The following is a 24,772-nucleotide window of genomic DNA, read 5'->3' as shown; positions in this document are numbered from 1 at the left end:
CACGGCCTGTCAGTCATCATGCACATCAGTTAAAATAACTTCTCAGTTAAACCGCTCGGTTTACGCCTGCCATAGATTGTGTATATGGCGCCAAAGTGTGAACACTGCTCTCGCAACAACAAAGTCAGGACACTTGCTCGAAGTTCTCGTTGTACATCAATCGTCGTGGTGCACGACGTTGTCGTGTAGCCCTTCTCGGAGCTACCGCCTGCTGTGGACGTATCGGCACTGTGTTCGCTTCGCAGTCAGGGTTTTGCTCCGCATCCGGGTCGTGTTGCGTGCCCGCAGGGGCAGCGCATTCTAGAAGATAGTCTTCGTCGTCGTGTTGGGGACCGCGTAGGTGGCAAGATTCTCTAGTTGGTAATAATAGATGCCTGCGATTGCATCGCAAGAGTTTGTCGTCTTCAACCCGCTGGCTTTGTCCGGTTGATAGTGTTGTGGACAGCGGACGTCCTTGTAATTTTTCGGTTCGTGCCCGGCCGCATTCCAGTGGAGTTGACCTGTAGGCGAGAAGACCAAGCCAAAAGTCCTGCTTAGCTTCACTCGTTTTCTTCAAGAATCTCTTGACTACTTGTACCCATTTTTCGGCGAGCCCGTTGTAGCGGGGAAAATACGGGCTGGAAGTTACGTGCTTGAAATCGTAGACCTCTGAAAAGATTGCAAATTCTCTACTGGAAAAACTGAGGTCCGTTGTCAGTGCATACCTCTGCAGGTATGCACTATCTGGAAAATATAGCACTTGCTGCATCCACAATAGTTTTTGCTGAATTGTGCGCGCTGTTGGACTTCGGGAAAATTTGACAGGACATCGTAAATGCGTAAATATGACCGACCTTCGTGGCTGAAAATGTCCATGCCTACGCGGTACCATAGTTGATCTGGAACCGGGCGCATAACCAAAGGCTCTTGCGGCAACTTGTATGCATACTTTTTACATACAGGACATGCCTGTACAAACGTCTCGATATATGTGTTCATACCTGGCCAGAAGACCAGGCACCGTGCCCTTTCTTTGCATTTGTTAATTCCCATGTGGCCTTGATGAATTCTTGCCAGCATATCGCGTCTCATACTGGCTGGAATGACAATCTTGCACCCTCTTAAGAGGACCCCTTTTACTTCCGATAGCTCAGTAGCAGAAGTGCGCAGAAACGCAGTAGCAGTGCGTTTTGGCTTCCTCCTCGGAAGCCAGTTTTTCCCACGTGGTTTCACTGACGAGAGAATCGACCACACTCACTGCGTGCACTTCGACGTCGTCGTTGGTGTGACCTGCTGCGCCCGTGACGGAAGCCCTTGACAGCAAAAGTTGTTTTCCTGGAACATAGCGTATGGAAATGTCATATAGCATAACAGACGAAAAAAAAAAATCGCTGTAATCTGGGTGGTACGTCACCGATCGCCTTTTGGGAGATGGAGATCAACGGACGATGGTCTGCCTCAACGACAACCTGCCGCCCATACACGAAATGGTTGAACCTCTCGCAGCCGAAAACGATGGCCATTGCTTCCTTTTTCAATTTGTGAATAGCGTTGCTGCGTCTCTGTAAGCACTCGGGAGGCGTAAGCGACCGGCTTCCATATGCCGCTGTGATGCTGCAGCAGGGCAGCACCAATTCCGTTTTTTGATGCATCGCAAGATACCTTGGTTTCTTTGTCAGGGTCAAACACTGATAGCAAGGGCTGCCTGCTAAGGTGGTCGCACGGCGCTCTCCACTCTTTTTGGTGATTTGCTGGCCATTCGAAAACTTTTTTTTTTTTTAGCAAGCTTCTAAGAAACGTTGTCCTTTCCGCGAGCGCTGGCAGAAACTTTCCGAACTAGTTCGCTACACCCAGCATGCGTTGAACAGCTAGTTTATCGCTCGGTGGGGGCATGTGCAGCATGCACTCGACAAGGGACGAGCTTGAACGGATTCCCTCTTCGTTTATCACGTCACCGAGGAATTCAATTTTTTGAACGCCAAATGCACACTTTGCTAAATTGAACGTTAGCCCCGCACGTTTTGCCGCTTCTAGCACTGTTCTGACACGTTGGTTGTGCTCTTGCCGGGATTTGCCCCACACGAGTATGTCATCGTCATACACCTATAACGCCAGGAAGCGCGTCAAAAATTTCATTAGGGTTTGCCGGAATACTTCGGACGCTCACGATATTTCAAAGGATTTGCCCCACACGAGTATGTCATCGACATACACCTATAACGCCAGGAAGCGCGTCAAAAATTTCATTAGGGTTTGCCGGAATACTTCGGACGCTCACGATATTTCAAAGGATTTGCCCCACACGAGTATGTCATCGACATACACCTATAACGCCAGGAAGCGCGTTAAAAATTTCATTAGGGTTTGCCGGAATACTTCGGACGCTGACGATATTCCAAAGGAGTTGCCCCACACGAGTATGTCATCGACATACACCTATAACGCCAGGAAGCGCGTTAAAAATTTCATTAGGGTTTGCCGGAATACTTCGGACGCTCACGATATTCCAAAGGATTTGCCCCACACGAGTATGTCATCGACATACACCTATAACGCCAGGAAGCGCGTCAAAAATTTCATTAGGGTTTGCCGGAATACTTCGGACGCTCACGATATTTCAAAGGATTTGCCCCACACGAGTATGTCATCGACATACACCTATAACGCCAGGAAGCGCGTCAAAAATTTCATTAGGGTTTGCCGGAATACTTCGGACGCTCACGATATTTCAAAGGATTTGCCCCACACGAGTATGTCATCGACATACACCTATAACGTCAGGAAGCGCGTTAAAAATTTCATTAGGGTTTGCCGGAATACTTCGGACGCTGACGATATTCCAAAGGAGTTGCCCCACACGAGTATGTCATCGACATACACCTATAACGCCAGGAAGCGCGTCAAAAATTTCATTAGGGTTTGCCGGAATACTTCGGACGCTGACGATATTCCAAAGGAGTTGCCCCACACGAGTATGTCATCGACATACACCTATAACGCCAGGAAGCGCGTTAAAAATTTCATTAGGGTTTGCCGGAATACTTCGGACGCTGACGATATTCCAAAGGAGTTGCCCCACACGAGTATGTCATCGACATACACCTATAACGCCAGGAAGCGCGTTAAAAATTTCATTAGGGTTTGCCGGAATACTTCGGACGCTGACGATATTCCAAAGGAGTTGCCCCACACGAGTATGTCATCGACATACACCTATAACGCCAGGAAGCGCGTTAAAAATTTCATTAGGGTTTGCCGGAATACTTCGGACGCTCACGATATTTCAAAGGATTTGCCCCACACGAGTATGTCATCGACATACACCTATAACGCCAGGAAGCGCGTTAAAAATTTCATTAGGGTTTGCCGGAATACTTCGGACGCTGACGATATTCCAAAGGAGTTGCCCCACACGAGTATGTCATCGACATACACCTATAACGCCAGGAAGCGCGTCAAAAATTTCATTAGGGTTTGCCGGAATACTTCGGACGCTGACGATATTCCAAAGGAGTTGCCCCACACGAGTATGTCATCGACATACACCTATAACGCCAGGAAGCGCGTTAAAAATTTCATTAGGGTTTGCCGGAATACTTCGGACGCTGACGATATTCCAAAGGAGTTGCCCCACACGAGTATGTCATCGACATACACCTATAACGCCAGGAAGCGCGTTAAAAATTTCATTAGGGTTTGCCGGAATACTTCGGACGCTGACGATATTCCAAAGGAGTTGCCCCACACGAGTATGTCATCGACATACACCTATAACGCCAGGAAGCGCGTTAAAAATTTCATTAGGGTTTGCCGGAATACTTCGGACGCTCACGATATTTCAAAGGATTTGCCCCACACGAGTATGTCATCGACATACACCTATAACGCCAGGAAGCGCGTTAAAAATTTCATTAGGGTGTGCCGGAATACTTCGGACGCTGACGATATTCCAAAGGAGTTGCCCCACACGAGTATGTCATCGACATACACCTATAACGCCAGGAAGCGCGTCAAAAATTTCATTAGGGTTTGCCGGAATACTTCGGACGCTGACGTATTCCAAAGGGCAGTCGCAAACACCGATAACGGCCGAAGGGCGTTGCGAAAGTGCATATTCTAGAAGTTCCCTCATCTAAGGAAATTTGGCGAAATCCTGTGTTTGCGTCTGGGCGAGTGAATACCTTCGCGCCGGCCAGCTCGGCCTCTATGTCCTCCCGCCTCGGCCCTGCGTAGTGCTCGCGCTTGAGGCACACATCGATCTTCCTGGGGTCCATGCATACTCGCAGTTTCCCGTCCTTCTTTCGTACGACAACAAGGGAACTCACTCAGCCTGTTGGCTCGGTGACTTGCGCAATTATTCCGACTTGCTCCATGCGTGCCAACTCGTCTGGGAGTGGCTCCTCTTTTCGTGCCAGGAAAAAGCTCAGTATGGCAGCGCAATCGTTTAGAACGACTTTCGCACGCATGATGCCAATCTGCTTGATTACGTATCCGCCATAGGAGCGTAAAATCGCACTGCTAGGGTACAGGGGCGGCTGTGGGTTCATTTTGCTGTATATTCCATAAGGCAGCCAATTTGCTTGCGATCCGGTGTCAACTTTTAAATAAACTGCCAAGTTTTTGATTAGGACCTGCACCATCCAGTCATGTTTGCTTCACACGTTTGTTGCGTATACGTCGAGTATCTTGAAATCATCTTCGCCGCGTTGTAGCTCGCCAACTAGTGCCGTCGCTTTACAACACCTGGCGAAATGTTTTTTTTTTCGCTGACATCTCCGGCATGTTCGGCCAAATGCCGGGCAGCTCCTTGGGGCGTGTGTTCCACCGCAATTTCGGCACACATGACGCGTCTCTTGTTCTCGGACTTTGCTGCTTGCGCTAGCCTTGCCGATGGGATGCACTTGGAGTTCTTGGCTCCACATTTGCTGTTGAGTTGCTGCTGCTTCAGCTGCTTTACAGGCTTGTTCTGCTTTCTGCAAAGTCAATTTGTTGTCTGCGAGGAGCTTTTCACGCACTCTGTCGACGTGCATCCCGAATACTATTTGGTCCCTCACCTTGGATTCCGTGAGAGCGCCAAAGTTGCAAGCACGTGCTTGATTTTTCAGGTCTCGCAGGAAATGCTCCACTGGTTCGCCAGCAGCTTTGGTTCTTTTCCTGAATATATACCACTCGTGCACCTCGTTGGTCTGCGCGATGCAGTACTCAAATTTTTTTCACCACCATGGTATAGTCGTCCCTCTCGCCTTCTGAAAACGTGAATGTGTTAAAGACTTCAAAAGCCTCTGCGCCGGCGACGCTTAAGAGCGGCGCCGTTTTCTTAGACTCAGATTGAGGCTTTTCGGCAACCTCTGAAGCACTCAAGAAGATTTCAAACCTTTGTTTGAAGAGCTGCCAGTTCTTTCTCAGGTCGCCTGTTGTACAAAGCGGATCCGGCGGCTTGAAGAAATCCATTTTGCTCTACTGTACCCTTCGTCTTCATGCTTCGTGCAGGTACGTAGTGCATTGCCGTGCTAACCACTTCTGACACCATGTATCGAGCGGATCTGTCAACGACACATCATGTGTCACTTGCTGACCAAAGTGGGCTCAGCGTTTATTCAGCACTGGTTTTATACCAGATATGCAGAGGAGGGGGACGCCCTCTCCACATCGGGGCGTATCTTGCCACGAACACAGTGCGCGACACACGCAGCGCTGATAGTGATACATATTACGATACAACGCCTGTCTTTTTTTTTTAAGCCTATAATAGATCATCCTACGTGTACCACGATAGAATAGCATAGCAAATAGTATTTAAACTGATATGTCGTGGAAAGCGTCGGCTGGTAGGCTTTACAAACAAACAAACAAACAAACAAACAAACAAACAAACAACAAACAAACAACAAACAAATAAATAAATAAATAAATAAATAAATAAATAAATAAATAAATAAATAAATAAATAAATGAAAAGCAGATGGTTGCACAAAAATCTTAAAATAGAATGTTTCAATTAAGAAGTTGAAAAAAATCGATGCAAACGATTTCTGCTGCAATGTGTGGCGTTGTGTAAGTGGCCTTTACAGCGCAACAACAGCAACAAAAATGGCTCTTTTTACCCCCCCCCCCCCCGTTTTTTTTCTTCGTCCTGAAATTCAGACGGGGCTGAAGGCTGGGGCGCGAGCATGTCACTTCGGGTGAATAAAATTAAAAAACTGCGAAAAACCAAATTTACAGTTGCGTTGTTCGCTCAGAAAAATGCACCAATATTACTTTGTAAATTCGTATAGCGTTTTTTGGCCATGTACAAATTAGATGCTTGGCCATAGACTGAAAAGCTCATTATTATGTTTTTGCAGTAAGGCAAAATGGCCGACTTATTAATTCGTATGAGCCATATAAGTTACAATACGGCACCTGCTCATGATCTCTCTGAGGAAAGCAAGGCATTATTAAGTGCGCGCAATTCGCTCTGAGAGCTTAGCAATCAATTTCCACATTGCCGGCAGTTTTCTTAGCACAGTAACGCTGCTATCCTGATATGCTGGCACGACGGGACAGAAACTGCACCAGTAAACTTATAAATTTCGGACAACCTTCTTTCTGTTTCAAAAGAAAACAGCGAGTCTATAGGTAAAAAAAAAAGAGCAAAGCATCAGAGTACACCTAAAGAATGTCAAAAAAAAAAGATGGTCGCGAAAAGAAATAGCAGTCGGAGCCTTTGTAACCGTTTCTGCGTGCCCAAAGCTGCCAAGATGACAGCCAGAGAAAGCTCCTCCTGAGAAGCCTGCGTTCAGTGGAGACTGGTCGTACCGAGATTCTTGAGGTCACTGTATAATGCTGTTCCAGACGCATGGCTCGCTCACATGAGGCGTTTACAGTGCAGGGCAATTACAGCGCGCTCGCTACCCGGTGCCCCACTGCACATGCAGGTATTGGCTGCCTGCGAATGGGTTCTGGGTCACGGCAGAACTGTTTAACCCTTGGCCCGGCCCTTCGAGAAGACCTCCGCCATCGTCTTACGCTCTTAATAAGCTCTCTGACATTATCCACCCCGCGCCGCAGCTGCACCTTCGGCAACTGTTAAAACCTAATGGCCCTCATTGTAAATGTTTCCGCTATCCGTTTCCCAGGCGCGGGATGGCTGGGAAAAACCTGAGCACTTTCAACCTTGAACCGCTTTCTCAAACCAGACTTGTTCCTTTCATCTTCTTTGCCTGAAACGTGTTCCCGCTGCCACAAGTCCGCGACAGCCGATTTGAGGAGGAGGAACCTTACAGGTCTCGTCAGCAGGAGCGAAACAAAGTCTGCGGATGCCAGCGCACGTGGGCCCGCACTAAATATGTGCGCGCCAGCACGGCTTCCCAGACAAGAGAGCGGCGAATGAAGAAAGGTAAAATGGCGATGCGAGGAGCGGGGCAAGCCGCAGCAGCGCCGGGAGGGCGGCTCGAGGGGAAACGATGCGTGAAGCGCCGAAGAAGGGGGCAGCGGCGGTGGCTTCGTTACCGCGCGCCTCTCTTCTCATCATCATTCTTCTTCCACGCTTTCGCCCCTCCTCTCCTTTCTCCTCCGCGTTCACGAGTAAATCAATTGTTGCCGAGGCTCCGCACCCTGGCCTCCCTCGCGCATCGCCGGCCGGACAGTCATCAGGGCGCGTGAGGAGGAGCGAAAAAAGTGCAAAAAGCGGGCCAAGAGCCAAAGTCCACTGTCCCGCGCGAGCAGAAAGACGCGGGTCCCTCCCCGCGCCAGTTCATGATCGCGAGCCGGCCGGCCGCGTCGGGGTGCTCGGGGGGGCATTTCCGCCTGCGGTGGTTGCGCCGGCCTCCTCCTGCCGACCACAGCCCGTGACTGGAAGCTGGGGAAACAGAGCGCCGCCATTGTCTCCCCCTGCACGCACTGGCCGACGCGCTCCGCTGGGTCGTGAGTGGGGTGCGCAGAGCGCCCGCTTTGCCCGACGACGCTATTCTTCTACAGCCTCACCTGCCTGGGGCGCGATTTTGGCGTCGTTTTGAGCGTCATGACTCCTTGGCTAGCTGCTAGCGCGGCGTGAGTTTGGTGTTAGGAGGCTCCTCATGTCCGAGAAGCCACTTCGCCGGAAACGTTCTCGGCACTTTGCGCCGCGATGCAGCTCTCATTAGTCGCCGAATGGTCCATCTACCTCCATGTTTTTTTCCAAGAACAAAAAGATTTGGCATACTTGAATGACGGACAGAGCTGTGTTCAGAATTAGCCCGTTGTTTTCATCGGAGAATGACCGCGGCGTAACAGCTCCTTCGATGGCTGACATGATTACATGTCGTCGTCGCTGCGACCAACCCATCGTCAGCCAGGTTACATCTACTCCAGGACAAAGGCCTCTGCAATCCAGAAATACCCATCCAACTAGCCCTGTACTGCGCCAGCCGCGGATAGCATGCGCCAGCAATTTTCCTTATCTCTTGTCCTCCCCTGCCGCAGGCGAAGTTTTTCTCTACACTGGCATCGGCTCTGTCACCCTACCAGGGAATCAGTTATCTCTTCTCCGCGTTGTACATACGTCCGCCCAAGTCCAGTTTCCTATGGATTTCGGCTATGATATCATTAACTCGTGTTTGTTCCCGTGCCCACTCTGCCCTCTTCTTGGCTCTTAACGTCACCCCTATAATTTTCGCTTCTCTGCGGTGTCGCCAACTTGATAGCTTGGCTCTTCGTTAGCTGTCATGTTTCGGCTCCATAGGTGAGCACTGGCGGGATACAATTGTTACACAGTTTTATATCAAGAAGTATGGCAATGTGCTGTTAAGAGCCTGAGAGTATCCGCAAAATGCACTCCAACCCATTCATTCTTTTTTTTTTATGGTCTGTGCCAGCGGTCACTACTAGGCCCAGAAATATGTACACCCGGCCAATTACTGAACAGTATCACCAGACTGTCGAATAAACGGCCGCACAGAGGCCTGTGACGGAGCGAGGCGGCTAAACAGCTGAGGATACGCATATGTGCGCAAAGTGCTTGCCGTTTTTATCCTGTTCTGCCGGTCCGCTTTTTCACAGAGCGTTGTACGGTCGTATGTTCGACGCCATTTTGATAAATGGCCGAGTGTACTCCATCACCACCCGGCGTAAACTGTTGTTTCCTTCTGAGACGGCAGACCTTTATTTTCCTTTTCTTCGCATTAGTTTTTAAGCCCACCGCTGTGCCTTTTGTGCTGACGTCCTCAATCATGAGGTGGGTGAAGTTTTCTCAGTAAAACTTGATCCCAGCTCTTTTCGATCCATGTAATCCGTTCAATATCTCATAAATATGCTGTGAATGATCTGCTCGGAATGATCAGCAGGATTTAAGACCAAATATTCACAAGAATATGACTAACCGTTCGTGCCAGACGTCAGCGGCCTGACGTCAGTCGAATATATGATGATTTATTCAGGCATAATATAATAGCCACTCTTTGTTACCATTGGCCTAACACACGCCGCACTGTATTTAGATCCTACAATCATTAAGTACTGCTTCGGGCACGCACTGAGTGAAGGACATGAAACGTTCACCGCTGCCTGTATCACTCCGGTTGTTTCTCAGTCAATGCTGTCAGATATGTTTCGCAGTCGTACAGTGCTCCCAGAGCTCGCGTAAGTGCATTATTTCGCCGTAAGCGCATAATTGGCGCAGCACTAAAGTCTGGTGCCGCGATGGTGCAGCGCACGACTTCGTGGGAAAAGCTCTCACTCTGATTGTCATCCCTCACGCGTTTTAAGCTCGTCATCTGAACAGTGCTGACCGCACCATGAATCGTTTTGTGGCACTTCGGAGCAGAGACAGCAGCAACGTCATCGATGAAGGTTAAACCATCCATGGTTGATAAGTTCGCAGTTTTCGTCTTGTTCAGGCGCCAGCTCCATTAACAACGGCAGTGCACACTGGAACTTCCTCGGTGAAAAGAAGACACAAACATGACTAAAAGGGAAATATCCTCAACTGCACTCATCAGAGTTTTCACGTTAGCTTTCTTCTATTTCTCTTATCTGTCACAAATCATTTGCAGAAAGTACAGCAGTGGGATTGGGGGTGGGGGGGGGGGGGGGGTGGGGGGGCTCACTAACCTTCTAGCTGGCAAAGTAAATCATCTGAGAGGCGACGCGATGGCCGAACAAGGTGCAGGTTGAGATTCCCGGTCGGTTGGACGCTGGGTCTTGTGAACGCTTCCGATCATTGTTTTTTTTTTTGCGCCACAGAAAAATGACCGTGCCAGACTGACAATCACAATGGCAGGGTCACCGACCTGTGCGAATTCTGCACAACCACAAAAACTCTCCCCCTCTCCTTGGAGCCACTGTATTAGGCCGACAAGCAAGCAGTAGCGCCGATAACACTCTTGCACAGACACGAAGACGGTTCTCTGGGACTCATTTATTCTAAAGTCTCCTTTTCTGCACACATGCCACAACGTCTCTAGATTTTACGTCTGTGGGATGGGCATCAAACTTATTGCGTGTTTTTATAATGAATAGGCCGATTAAGATATATTTTTTTGTGTGTGCGAGAGCATTCAGGCTGAACTCAACGAAGACCGCACCTGGATAGAGTAACCTGGAGAGTCGGCGTGGCTGTACTTCGCATTGAGCACGTGATAACCAGAAGTCATTGTTTCCTCGATAAAGTAAACAGTATTGACACTTTTACGCCTAAGTCAATGTTAATGATTTCCTTTTGAAGGAGCTTAGCGCTAACGAACGAGAGAGCACGAAGAAGGAGAAGATTACAAGCGCTATAGTCGGATGCAACTTGAAGGAGAGGCGCCGCAATGCAGGGAGGGGGATTATCCCCTTTCATCTGCCACTCCCTGCATTGTCATGCCATCAGGTTCATGAGAATCGGTCACACCATTGGCTGGAAGGCGGTCCTTTGACGGGGAAAAGCGCTTCGTTCTTGAGTTGCACCCGACTATAGTAACAACTGTTTATTCTGTTGGAAAAAAACACATGTATGTATGGGCCACAACGCATGCTCAATATAAGCATCGAAAAGAGAACCTGTAACGCCAAATCTAACTGGTGTCGACTGAGCCGCGAGTGCAAGACCTCGTACACGGCCCCATACAAAGATCAGAATGCGTCACTGATGCAATATGTTTCGTTTTTTTTTTCTAAAGTGGAAGGCTTCCCTAGTTGCGGGTGTTCATTTATACTTGCCAAGAATCGTCACTCCCTTCAGATCGTGGTACGAAAACACAAGCGAGCCACTAAACACGCACCTTTGTCTTCGCTCTTTTTAATTAACTTCTTGTGCATGTTCCTTGGCTCGCTTCTTGACGCAACGTCCGGTCTGCCCGATATACAACTTTTCGCAAGGCAGAGGAATGGCGTAAACCATTCAGATGGAGCGCCGGATATAAATGGTTACACACCTCCTTTGGCGGCCACGCCTGCTTTCACCGCAAGTGCGGGAGCAAAGCTTTGCAATCTTGCTGCTATGAGCAGAAAACGCCGGAGGAACGCCATGCCTGCTTGCCATTTTCTTGCGGCGGTGAGACCTTGTAGAGATAAGGCAGGCGTCAGCGTTTTACTTTCCGCCACCGTCCTTTGCCTTAATAATAATAATAATAATAATAATAATAATAATTGGTTTTTGGGGAAATGAAATGTCGCAGTATCTGTCTCATATATCGTTGGGCACCTGAACCGCGCCGTAAGGGAAGGGACAAAGGAGGGAGTGAAAGAAGAAAGGAAGAAAGAGGTGCCGTAGTGGAGGGCTCCGGAATAATTTCGACCACCTGGGGATCTTTAACGTGCGCTGACATCGCACAGCACACGGGCGCCTTAGCGTTTCGCCGCGGTAGCCCAGTGGTTAGGGCGCTCGGCTACTGATCCGGAGCTCCTTTGCCTTGCAGTCTCGATTTTCTGCTTCTGAATCAGGGCTTTGGCAACAGTTGGCAAGAGCGACAGGGAAACCGGCTGCCAAAAACCGGCGCACGTGATTGCGTTTACCACGATTTTGAGGGGCAACGATTTTTGGCAGATATCATGACTTTGGAGGCCTTCTACGTTAGAAAAAAAAAAACGACTATAGAATGTGTCACTGACGCGTTATCACTGTTTATACGGCAGAGTAAGATTTCTTGAAATGGCGTCTCTATTTAGGTTGGGCGTTACAGGTGCTATTTCGATGCTTGTGTTGCGGATGCTGGTACGGTGGGGCTGTTGTTGCGTTGTAACTTGTAACCAGTACATGTGTATGTTCTTCCGACAGAATAAGTAGTGTCATTTGGGTTTGTGGTCGCCGCCTCCTGCGTGCGCCTTTTTTTTCCTCGCTAACCTCCTTCAAAACATGATGCACCAACTATAGCCCGAACTTGAGCTGTACACTGTTATACTGCAGCAGCCATAAAGCTTGTCAATGCGTTTTTGTCCCATATCGTGCATACGCGGTCACCCCCATTTATCAACGTCTCACCTTTGAAGCCTGCTCTCAAAGTGAGCTCCTGCTCCTCAAGGTATTGATAGCCGGTGTATTAAATATGCGCGCGCACTGACATCCATGCACGTAAAGGTGCAGGTCTTTTTGTCTACCCCAGCACTGGTTCCCTCTTTGGTTGCGGTTGTTTCTAAGGGGTGGTTGATAGACTACAATACGCATGCATGGTTGTAGTTTTTCGAAGTGATACTGCGTCTTGTACACTACGAGTATGAAACGGGTGGGGAGAAGATCCAACGAGAACACCCTGGTAGAACCACACTGAATTCTTATCGGGGCTATTATTTGCATCTATAAGGGAGTGAGCAAGTTCGGAGGCGCAGAAGTCAGATTGTAACCAGCGTTTAAGTCATCTGGACTCAAACATACAGCGGCCTCGAGGGAAAGCCGGCTCTGTTTGAATGAATGAATTGGTGTACGCCGGGTAAAACGAGGCTTTCTCTAGAGCGCAGAAAGAGCAGTCGCGCTCTCCGCAGTGTTTCCCGAAGAGCGTTAACTGATGACGCTGAAACTTTCCGCAAGAAATGCTGGCTGTCAGCACAAGCATCATCTAAGAAAATCCAACGTCTCCTGACACTTACTCGGCATTGAAATGAATCCCGCGGGTTTCTGTTTCTTCGTACACGCATGGAAGATATTTTCCTGCGTATGCGACTACGCTGCTTATTTTTTTTTATCACGTCTAAGATCAGGAGCGCTGCGATATGTAGTCGGTCGTCCAGTCTATCAGGGGCACATACCCAGCAATCATGGTCATGTCACCAGTATCGCTCTCAGATGAAGTAACGGCCCCTGAGTGACATTATAGAACCTCGTCCGTCATGATAAGGTACACAAAACTAGGATTTATCTTGGCTTAGAAATTAGTGCTTTTTGATAGTGGTCACAACTTTATGTGTGCAACGCATGAAAGACATGCGCTCATTTGTACCCGTCCGAGAAGTGCCTGATACAGCTTACCGCAGTGAAGCCCAGTGGATTCTCCTTTCACATGTAGCTTCACTTTACTGTTCAATCGCACTAGTAACTTCATGCGAAAGAAAAAAAATTGTAAGATGAATTTTGGCCAACATTTCCATTGCCCGAATCATTTGCGGCGTCTGGTGAAGAGAACAAAAACTACTGGCTTCCCCAGAACTACTGTACAGGTACGGCTGCCGCATCACTATGTCCGCCGAAACTTGTTGTGAAGGCGGTGCCACTTACCTTTCTGGTAGGCCTTTTCGTAATCTGTCCCTGCATCACCTTGGGCTCCCTGATACGGACTGCACTGGAGTCGATCTCTTCTGTGTACGCGTCAAGGCGGGGCCGTATCGCTTGCTTGGACTCGTGCACTTTTACTGAAGACACCTTGACTTCTTCGAGAGACGAGTCACCCGAAGAGTCACTGTCGTCTTGCTGGGTCTTCCTCGCCTGACTGTCGGTAAACGATCGTTCGAAAGGGCTGCGATCACAGGGGCTGAGTGGGAATACGGGCGTGGCTGTTGGGGCACCAAGCATGTCGTCAATGTCCTGGAACTTGCCAATGAAGTGCTTTACTCTGTCTCCAGGAGAGTGCTTCTTGAGCTCCTTAGGAAGAGGCAGTTTTATGGCGGCTCCTTTCTCGAACTGATCTTCAAACTGCTCGAATGTTTCCGGCTCCTCGTCGCTTCCGTACTTCAACAGAGAATCGATGTCCTTGCATGAACCTATAAATTTGGTCACGGGCTTTCTTCCGTTTTTCACCTGGTCGTTCGGCCTCGTAGGTACCGGCTGTGGTCTCACTTCCTGAGGACTTTTCTTTGCTTCCACAGGTTTTGCAGCCGCTATTGGCCTTCTACCTGGAGGCGGAATTCCAAACACCGTGCGAGTCTGCTCTGGTGTCTTTTGAAATTTACCCTTTGGAGGCTCACAAGGAGGCTTTGCCGGAGTAGTAAACGAAGCTTTCGGTACTTCGACCGACGGCTTTGCTGGTGAAGTAAACGAAGCTTTCGGTACTTCGGCTGGCGGCTTTGCTGGTGAAGTAAACGAAGCTTTCGTTACTTCGACTGGCGGCTTTGACGGAGTGGTAAACGGAGCTTTAGGTACTTCGACTGGCGCCTTCTCTGGTGTCGTTATCTGCTTCGCGTCTCCGGAGAGAAACGTCCGCTGCGCTGCGAGAACTGAGGGGCTCTTGATGTGTCCCGATGAATCACTTTTACTGACTGCGTCTCGGGACCGCCTGTAATTTTGAAGAAATGAGTCTGCAGATGGGGACGCCCTGTTAGTATTCTCTTTGCCGATGTCTAAAGATGTGGGGCGCTGTGCGGTGGTTGGCAGCGTAATGGTCCTTGGCGCAGGCGGGGAAGGTTGGGTTTTTTCTTGCCGTGGCGTAAACGGCATCGGTGTTTGAGCAGCCGGTTTTGTCGGAGTTGAAACAGCATGCATTTTTTCTTGTGTGGCCTGGAACGCTGGTGATGTCTGTGCTGCCGGCTTAATTGGAGCTGCTGGAGCATGTGTTTTTTCTTGCGATGAGAGAAACCTGGGCGAAGCCTGCGCTTCCGGCCTTGCTGGGGTCGCAGGAGGGGGTGCCTTTTCTTGTGCTGTTGCAAATGCCGGCCTCGCTGGGGAAGCTAAAGATATTTTCTCCTGTGCCACCGGAAGTACTTCCGGTGGCTGTGTCTTTGCACTAGATACCGTAGGTGCCGCTGCTGGCGTTTCCGGAGGCGGTGGTACAGGGAAAACGCGAACCAAGGAGACCGGGGCTGGTGGGGGCGCCACAGGAACAGAACGTACTCGAGTAGATGACACACCCGTGGCTGGAGGTACCGGTACTGGCCGCACTCGAGGCGAAGGGACAGAAGCCTGCGTCGCTGAGGTCGACGACGACGTCGGGATACTGCTCTGCTGGCTTGGTTGGACTGAAGAGGAGACCGTCGGGCGCTGGCGACGGGTCACCCCAAGCTGCGGCTTTGGCTGCGCTGCGCTCAAGCTTTTGTTCTCATCAGGCTTCGAATCGTTTGTAACTGATGGAGTAGGAATGCCGGAATGTGTGGGCCTAGTTCTTCTTACTGGCGGCGACTGAGGTACTGGAGTAGGACTCGAAAACTGGGAAGCTATCCTGTTAACGGAACTAACACTCGGATGGCTGAACGGAGATAGCGGCGCTGCTGCTGGGCTTCCCAGCTTTTCTTCTGTAGGAGTTTCTCCGGGCAAAGGCTGCTTAACGTAAGGCAGGGCTGTCCTGTTGGTGACCACTGGACTTAGAATTGTCGGGCTTGTGACGCTCTGTGAAGAAGGAGTTTTGGCAAGCTGGCATGGCTCACTTGCAATCGGTTTAGCTAAACTCGATGGTGAACTTATTTCTTGCCGGTTCTCAGGACTGTGCATGCTTACGATACAAGTCTCTGACTTGTTTGATCTTGCACTAGCATCTGAAGTGAGGACAGGAGAAGCATCTCTAATTCGAAGGATATCAGGGAATGTACGCGGAGAGGCTGTGTTGGGAAACGAATCGGTTTTACTTTCGACATAGTGCACACTTTCTGTAGACGTTGCTTCAATAACATCTTGGGTGGCTTGATTTTCCTTGTGGTCGTCTGTTTCAACCTCTTCCTCCACTTTTTCACTCCCTTCAGTTAGTACCGGTGTTTTCTGCTCCCTTTCGTCTGCTAAAGAAGCGGAAACGTCATTTTTCTGGCCATGGCTGTCATCATCGGTTTCTTCTTCCGTTTCGTCCGATGTTTCTTCGGCCTTTGTGCCATCTTTTACAAATTCCTCGGCATCCTCTGCAGGTTCGCATAATGGGCTCGGCGGCCGTTCCTTTCCTTCTCCGTCGTCGTCCCCTCCATCGTCTTTTGCCCCGGCATCGTCGAGCTCCTCATCACTTTGTTCATCTTTGTCGCTTTCTTCAGAAACTTCTGCCTCACTTTCTTTTCCGATAATTATTTCAGGCGACTTTTCCTTGTCGCATGGCCCCTCAGAAGAGCTTCTGTCTGATGCGCCTTCCTCTTCTGATTCTTTGCCTCCATCTGCCTCTGCGCTATGTTCGGTGGCATCGACATCTATCTCCTTGTGCATTATCTCATTCTCCGCCTCGTCCTCAGCGCTGCTTGCTTCTTCTGCTTGTAATTTTATTTCTTCCACCTCCTTATGCTCGAAGTCTTCTTCCTCATGTTTCAACTCTTTTTCGTCCTCTTGTTCCTCCTCCTCATCGTCCTCTTCATCATCCTCTTCGCCTTCCTCTTCAGACTTCTCGGACTCGCTGAAAAATTTCGGAGTTTTCTCTTCGGGTATTTCGGTGGGGCATGCCGCTGTTTCTGCGTCGCTCTTCTGTTCGCTTTCGGGCGTTTCTTCATTTCCGGCACTATCAACCTCTCTGTCTCTTGCAACAGCGGCTGTTTCGTCCGCCGCGTCACTAATCTCGTTGTCCGATAAGCCACCCGTGGCCACTTTTTCATCTCCGCTAAAGTCAAGTGTCTTTTCTTCCTCGTCTTCCTCTTCCTCATCTTCTTGGCTTTCTTCAGACTCCTGATTTACATCCTGTTCGGCTGCTAGCGTCTCGTCTTTGATGGGTGCGGCCGGTGAAGGCTCAGGCGACAGGTGGTCGCCCGAAGGGACAGGCGTCACTGCCAGGCTGGCCACTTCATCCTCGTTGTCTTCGTCTTCGTCCTCGTCATCGTCTTCCTCTTCGTCGTCTCCTTCACTCGTCGTGTGAGTGGAGACGGTCACATGAGGGGCGCCCATCTGCGGACGATCAGTTGGCTCCGATGAACTCGTGCTGGAGGAGGCAACGGAACTGGTCGACTCCTGCCGGTCGTACTTGACCGGAGCTGCAGCGGTGGGAGCGGGCTTGTCGGTCCCACCGTCCAGTATGTTCTCCTTCGAACCTTTGCGACGCCTTCTCACACGTCGGCTTCGAGCCTCTGACGCGTCTTCGTCGTCGTCCGTGGTCGTTGTCGCTTCCAAGAGATCTGCGCCCGAAGCACTTCGGGAACGGTCGTAAATTCGGTCGTTGCTCTGGCTGCTTTGTAAAATGTTATCTCTGCTTCCCCTTTTTGTGAGCACGTTCTGTGAAGAACTTCTAGACACAATCACTTTCGAACCACTGGGACGGAGCCCAGGCTCAAGGAGTAACGACTTGGAGCCACTTCTGCCTACTGTAGACGATGCTGACTTGGACAGGACGACCGCGCCTTCGTCTTCGGACGTCTCCGTCTCTGTTGTCGTGGTCGTCGCCTCGGTAGCGTTGCTGGAATCCATTTTGTACTCAGTATCACCATGCTGGCTGCAGCGTTCCCGTTCTTCCCGTTGCCTCGAAAGGTATTTTTCCCTCTCCTCCTCTGTGAGGTTCATATTGAGCACAGACTTCCTGAAGTCCTTATTCTGTTCGGTTTCGCATTCTTCCTCGCAAGAGGTGCTCGTGGGAGAAGAAAGCGCCGCTGCTCTAGGGGGGCTCGGTGTCTTCTTCACGGTGGACCCGTTGAGCACTGGAATTCTCGAGCACGAATTCGTCAGGAACAGTGCTCTCGCCGGAGGCGTTGCTGTGCTGAGAGAAGTGCTGCTTCGGCTTCTGGCAGACGACGCGGGGCTCGAACTGGCTCTCCTGGATATTTGCCTCGGTATAGCAGAATTAAATGACGTCGGTCTTTTAGACCCGCCGTACCTGCAAAGAAAGTAAATTTTGACGCTTACTGCGTGTAACAAATCACCATTCGTACTCTATTTCAGATAATCGGAAAACACCCTTACAGAAGGCAAATGATTTATACGCGAAAAATGCGAGCCTATACAAGAATCAGGAAAACTATAACATGAATTTAACCCGCGCCAATCTTCTTCGAGAGGATCAGTCCTATCTGTTGCTATGTAAGAACACACAGATTACTACATTTTGTTATGTATTGTACAGCAGTCCTAAATGTGTATGCATGACCTTTTTGTGTGCTTTTATAGCGAAACTACCAAGTAGAATAGAATCGTTTCGCTGTCCGTTATACTTCTGCGCTATTGCGCTACTGTGGGTACGAAACAGCAAGGGACGAAAAAACCCACAGAAAGCCCGAGCGCAAGTCAGAGTCTTTTTAATACACCTGTAACGTGCGTGCATGCGTGCACTCGTGCGCGCGTAAATGTGCACATGCGTGCCGGAGTTGCTAACCCTCTTGATTCTATGACTTGCAGCGTGTAAGCAGGGTATGCGGGCAAGACAAATATAAATGATCTGACTTTCACCTACACGTTAATATGAACCCACAAAAATTCAAATTTGGCTGCGCAACTCATTAGAAGTAGGGTAGGTGACTTGGCAAAGGCTGCAACCGTATTCAAAAGACACAATTGATGAAGAGCTGAACATTTCATTCTGCAATACTAGGCTCTTTCCCACTTTCGTTTATTTAAGCCGGTATTTGGTGGTTGTGAGAACGAATTTTTTTTTTAATTAAACTACGAAGTAGACTTCTGATATGCCAGCGGGCCTAAAATACTTATGAATACATTTTACGCTAGAACCTCAGCCTCGATTAACTACAGCGAGCAGCTGCATGATCATGACGGTGACCAAAACTGAATAAAATACAGGTATAGGCCAGCACATCATCTGGCCAGCAGAAATATGAAGGTTGACTGCATGCCTACTTCGTAAGCCCACGCGCTGTGCGCGACGTCCCCGATAACTTGCACCAAGAGCTTTTTTGCATGCTCCCTAAATGCAGAACTGCTTTAACACCCGACCACAACTTCTAACTGGCCTTCATCAACAAGCAGGCGTACGAACGGGAGTAACATGCAGCCAGACGTATTGAGCTTGTGGATCGGCCGGGCTGGACCTTATGGCGTGCTTTCTGTGATGTCCTCAATGTTCTTAAGTAGGAACCTTTGCAGTGAAGCGTGGAAAGCACTGGCGGCACCCAGTGATTCTGGTCATTTTACCTAGCTGCAAAAAATAGCGTGACCATCTGCAGATAAGTGAATGATGGGTCCATCGCCACCAGCTGAATTCAATACTCTGTGGGATGAGATATCTTCCAATGCTCTCCATTTCCATTGACCATGCACGCTCTCTGTCTCATCGACCTGTCACATTTTGAACCACGAGGCCTTTGGACTGCTTGGCAATTAACAGGACTAAAGACCTGCGTTCTATTCATACGACTGAAGTCATCATAATGACAAGTTAGACAAGCCCACTGTTTTAGACTGTTCGGATGAACGTGCTTACAGAACAAAACAAAACGCCTTTATCTGGTTTTCAACCGGCGAGAGCTACGTTGTAAGCATTCAAAGCGAATTCTAGGTAAAGGTCATGCTGCCTCAGAAAATTACCGCCCTCAATTTGCAATGCCTCGATTTTGTGAACACTGCCTTCCAGTGTGAATGCTGGCGCGAATGACGACTACGTTCCTGTTTCCGTGTCTCGTGACACGACCACTGCATTTCATGGCATTAAGCGCAAGAAAACTAACTACGTAAGTGCAGCAATCACTTTTCGGAGCGCTCAGCGTGCATAAGGCGAAGCCGACCATTTTTCGCACACACTGACGGATGACGATGACACTTGCGCGGCACTTGCTATTCGCTCATCAAACTTTGAATATTTCACGAAACAACCGGCGCGCATGTCGGGTGGTCGTCAAGCGAAACGAATAAAACGATGGACTTTTACATATTTTGCGAAAATTCGTCTAATCTAATGGCTGTTAAGACTGGCGGACATTGAAGGCGCGAATAGCCGTCGGAGTCGCTTCGTTAATGAAGTTAAACAGGACAATTATACCTTACTGCAATGACAGTTTTGGAGTTGAAAAGGGCTTTCGTTGACTAGGGAATGGTCACCAGGTCACCACATAGATGCGGTGACTGCCAGCGCAAGTGATGCATGAGTGCATTCGGAGTGCCACAAAGGATAGTCATTGGTCGGCATATCACTTCGCAACATATATGGAGCGAGCGCCAGTGATGACTTGAGCTACCAGCTCAAGGCTCTTGCTTATCAGTTGTATTACGTATTTTAGACTACGCTGTTATGATTTGGGACCCTTTTTACAAAAACTAAATTTGCTAAACTTGAAAAAGTTTAGACAAGAGCTGCGCGTTTCATTTATAAGCCATTTACCAGAGCTTCTATTACAGACCTTTTAAAGAGGGCGGATCTTTCTCCCTTGGCGCAAAGTCTTTACTCACGACTGAAGTTTTTATGCCAATTAATTAATGACCACTATATAACTGACATAACTAATATTATATTTTTCTCTTCCCGACACGCTACTCGCCAAATGCATATCTAACTATTACCCCGTTTTCCTCGCGTAACAACACTTCCAGGTTTTCATTCTTCCCCCGCACAATAGTGGACTGGAATCAGCTGAAAAAGAATGCCGTCTCTGCACCCACATGAAGTGCGTTTTCATCAAGTTTAGAATCATGCTATTCCATGTATTAGTTGCTAGTTTGGTTCTTTTCTGTAACCGTGAGTGTGATAATTTAACTTTTTATTTATTTGTTGTTGTTGAGCCCAGCTGTGCCTTGTGTGTTTATTGTGCTTGTACCACCCTGCTAAAATCACCGCGTGGTGATTGCAGTATGTACAAATAAATAAAATAAACAAGCGAAGCTCCACCAACATTGCGAGTCGGCTTTCGCTACAAAGCTAGATAGTGCCCACGTCCACACCTACGGGCCATATCCAAGACTTTGCGCTACACGCCAGGCGTTGATAAGCCGCTCTGAACAATGCCCGGCCCGCATGCGCAGTGAGTGCGTACCTGGGAGATTCAAGCTCTAAGGGGTCCACCTGCTGACCGGCGCTGCGCCGCACCGCGGCTTGCTGCTTGGATGCTGGCGGCCGGGGCGGCGCGCGATCCGTGTTCGATATGGCGGCGCTGTCTCCAGCGCCATCGAAGGGCGTCGAGGTGCCCCGGCTCACTGCTCCGCCGCCGTCTGCCTGGTTGCCCTCACCGCCGCCGCTCTGGTCTTCGTCGTCGCTCTCCGAGTCGGACGTCGAGGTGAAGTCGGCAGGGGCCAGGCCACGCTTGCCGCTTTTCGAGTCGGACTTCGCCAGGTTCTTCGGAGTGCTGTCGGTTGCCTGAGCAGAATGAAGGGACAGTTAACTCAGCTGGACGAACGGCACGAGCCAATTTCGGATTATTGGGGCATTTCGCACCCCATTCGATGGCTGGGGTATTTGTCCATGCCGTGCCTTTAGTATATTCCGTGGTCGCAGAGAAGAAAGCTGCGGACAGTGCCAACGTCTCGGGGACACTGAGCAATGGACAATGCGGCAATGACATGCGTATGCGCCCATCATACCCTCTCAATACCGTCGGGATACCTAAAAGGCGGAAAGCTGTTCTTTCTTGCTACAAAATATATGAGAACTTTTTTCCTTTTGGCAGTTCAATGGATCCGGTTTTTGGCTACGAAGACTGCCCCACCAGCGTCTGGAAAGTATAAATTTGTTCCCTGGGAAATACAGTTCTACGCATTACCATTCCAGAAGATGTTACGATGTATTCCACAACATTCAAATGAAAACCTAATGGTAGAAGCCACCCTTCAAGTGAGGCGTTAATTTTAGCGGGTGAATTTGAAGCCTTCACAGAACATGGATGCTTCCTGGGGCCTAAGAGCGGTCCAGCAGAGCGGCAGAAATGTTGCGTTCAAAGCAGCTGAATGCTGGTATGAAGGACGTCCTCGGCGCTTTCAGCTTCTGGGCTTTCAGCGTCTGGGCTTGGCGGAAAAGTGAGCACAATATCCCACTGAGCTTCAGTTTTACAGCAATAGGGAGGTTTCGAGTTTGTGATAGCTTCGTTGGCCAACGTAACAGAAAACTCGCTGACGGCACCACTCCGGGACCATGTGCTCATATTCTGAACAATGAAAACTGAATACTTCTGCCACGTAGTCATCTGCTGGCCAATAAGAACGTGCCATCTGTGCTCACGCGGTGTGCGGTCTGTAGGCCTGGGAGTGCGCTCTTTCGGGAAGACAGTAACGCAGTTCAGTTTTTTTTTTGAGACGAGTTAAATCCAGAAACCGAAACTAAGACAAATTTTGTAATGCAATGCTCATTCATAGATCTTACTTTTGCAAAAGCTTTGAGAACGAAACGTGCCCAGTTACGTCTAGAATACTTGCGCAGAAATACTATGTCAAATGAAAAATGAGCCAGATCCTGCTGATGTACGGATCTAAATGAGCCAGATCCAGTTGTGAGAGCGTTCTTTTTAACGCTTGAGCCTCATAAGTAGAAGTGTTTCAAAAGTGGTTTCCAATTTATTCCTTCCCCAGTGTGCTACTTTCTCATCGACTGCGAAGGCTATGAAGATATCGGGGGAAAAATCTGAACCCACAAGCCGACGATAAGGATGGAATCATTAGCCCCGTCGCTGATGAAGCAAGGATGCGTCTCCGCCGTGGCTTTCACAATTCGTTATTCCTATCATGTATTTGTCAATTTATTCCTGTCGTTTTGCGTCCTGCACGCGTCTACCGTTTTGCTACTACACATGAATTTAGAACGCTACAGTGAAGTAAAATACGTTCTAGATCCAATACATTCTACCTAGTTTGCTTTTTTGCTGCCGAAGTGCGAACACTGTCAAATTTGTGCTTGCGACAGAGGCCTGCTATTAGTATTTACTTGCTTGTGTTGAAGCACAGCATTGTTCCTGATTGCACACAACGAATGTTAGAAATGTTTTTCTGCTGAATTTACAACTTAATAATTTTGAGGATTAATTTCATAAACACAGCTTGAAAAAAACTGTAGGAAAAATGTTTTCGGGACGAAACTGGGTCAAATCAAGGCTATGGTCTATGGTCTATGTTGGTTTAACGTCCCAAAGCGACTCAGGCTATGAGAGACGCCGTAGTGAAGGGCTTCGGAAATTTTGACCACCTGGGGCTCTTTAACGTGCACTGGCATCGCACAATACACGGACCTCTAGAATTTCGCCTCCATCGAAATTCGACCGCCGCGGCCGGGATCGAACCCGCGCCTGTCGGATTAGCGGCCGAGCGCCATGACCACTGAGCCACCGCGGCGGCGGGTCAAATCAAGAGTTTCACATCGAAAAGAGTCGAATCCAAAGTTTATATGCTGGTACTGACTAAATTATTTGCATCATTTTTCACTGCATCGTGGCGTAGAGTTGATTTAACATGTGATGCATATAATATAAAAGCTTGGATAGCGCTACGGTTTGTGAGGACAACAAAAATTAGCATTTTTCTCGATTTGGGTTTCGCTCATTTCGACAAACAAAAAAGTCTATAGTCATCCCTGTCATTTCTTTTCCGCTCCGTATTATTTTTATTATTATTGCGCGAAAAAGAACGATAAGGTATGAATAGCTCGCAAATCAAAGTCCTTCCCTGTGACCTCTACAACGACCACATACGCAACCTCTTAGGCCACCCCAGGAGTCAGGTGTGCGGTGCCTGCCCTGACAATGCCCATACATATTGGGCTCCGACGTTCCGATTACAGCGACAGTTAAGCGGTAGTTATTTCGCTGTCGCCAAAGCGCAGACTGCGTGATGCTCCGCACTCTCGCTCTGCCTATCGCAACAACGTAGAAATATTTTCAGAAATCAATTCCATGTATATTTTTGTCTAGCAGTTCTATCATATAAATTCTGTTAATAATTTAATTGATGAGAACATTTCCATCTGCAAACACAGCTATAAGTGCTTTACTAGTAATTAACGACAATTTCTGAGTTAATTGCTGCTCAATCGAAAGCTCAGGCTGACACGATAAACTCCGAGGGACTTTTGACTGCACGGGAATACCACATTAAATCACCGGAGAACAAGAAAGGTAATTCATTCGTAGGAAATAATATTCGCCAAAAGAAACTGGAAACTGCGTTTTGAAATAAGGAGCGAAAAAAGTTCGCCAAATTAAAAAAAAAACACCGAAAAGTCCAACCTTTACCTTATAAGGCTCATCAAAACCTTCTCCACGCCGTGACACTTGCAAGTCCGATTTTACGCCATATGTTACCGAGCCACCGAAACACAAAGAATCGGTCCCACTCGAAGCAACCAAACGGCACAGAAGAAACAACAAGCGAGCAACGCATTTGCTTTGCGGCGAAGCCTATAGGACACGCGGTGTAACGCAGCCATACAGGAAAGGAGCATCGCAGGGAAGCAACGAGTCTTCCGTACGCCATTCGAACCCTCCGTGGGAACGCTAGCTTGTCACCAAGCCGAGGGTGATGAAGCGGCGGCACTTCCCGCTTATTCCGGCTGCTCTTTGTGAAAGGGCGCCCGTATTTGCACTGAAGTCCCCACGGGGAGTCCACGTAATCGTGCCTTTATAAAGAGGGCCGTAACGACCGCGAAGAATGCGCCGCCTGTGCGCGCTCCACTTCGTGCGGCCCAAA

The 24,772-nt window shown here is 48.9% G+C and overlaps 1 protein-coding gene across 1 annotated transcript in view; it reads right to left on the bottom strand.

The window, feature by feature from the left end:
- The window catches only part of LOC144114292 (uncharacterized), a 107,238-nt gene that overhangs the window by 20,996 nt on the left and 61,470 nt on the right, over positions 1–24,772 (bottom strand). The window contains exons 5-6 of the mRNA XM_077647922.1: positions 21,142–21,461; positions 13,625–18,041 (exon numbers count right to left, since the gene is read on the bottom strand). Coding sequence (XP_077504048.1) covers positions 13,625–18,041; positions 21,142–21,461 — 4,737 coding nt within the window. The remainder of the gene's footprint in view (positions 1–13,624; positions 18,042–21,141; positions 21,462–24,772) is intronic.

This window comes from Amblyomma americanum, chromosome 1, assembly GCF_052857255.1.
Source record: "Amblyomma americanum isolate KBUSLIRL-KWMA chromosome 1, ASM5285725v1, whole genome shotgun sequence".
Lineage (NCBI taxonomy): Eukaryota > Metazoa > Arthropoda > Arachnida > Ixodida > Ixodidae > Amblyomma > Amblyomma americanum.
Note: the sequence above shows the minus strand (reverse complement) of the source record. Positions and strands in the feature narration are given on the sequence as shown.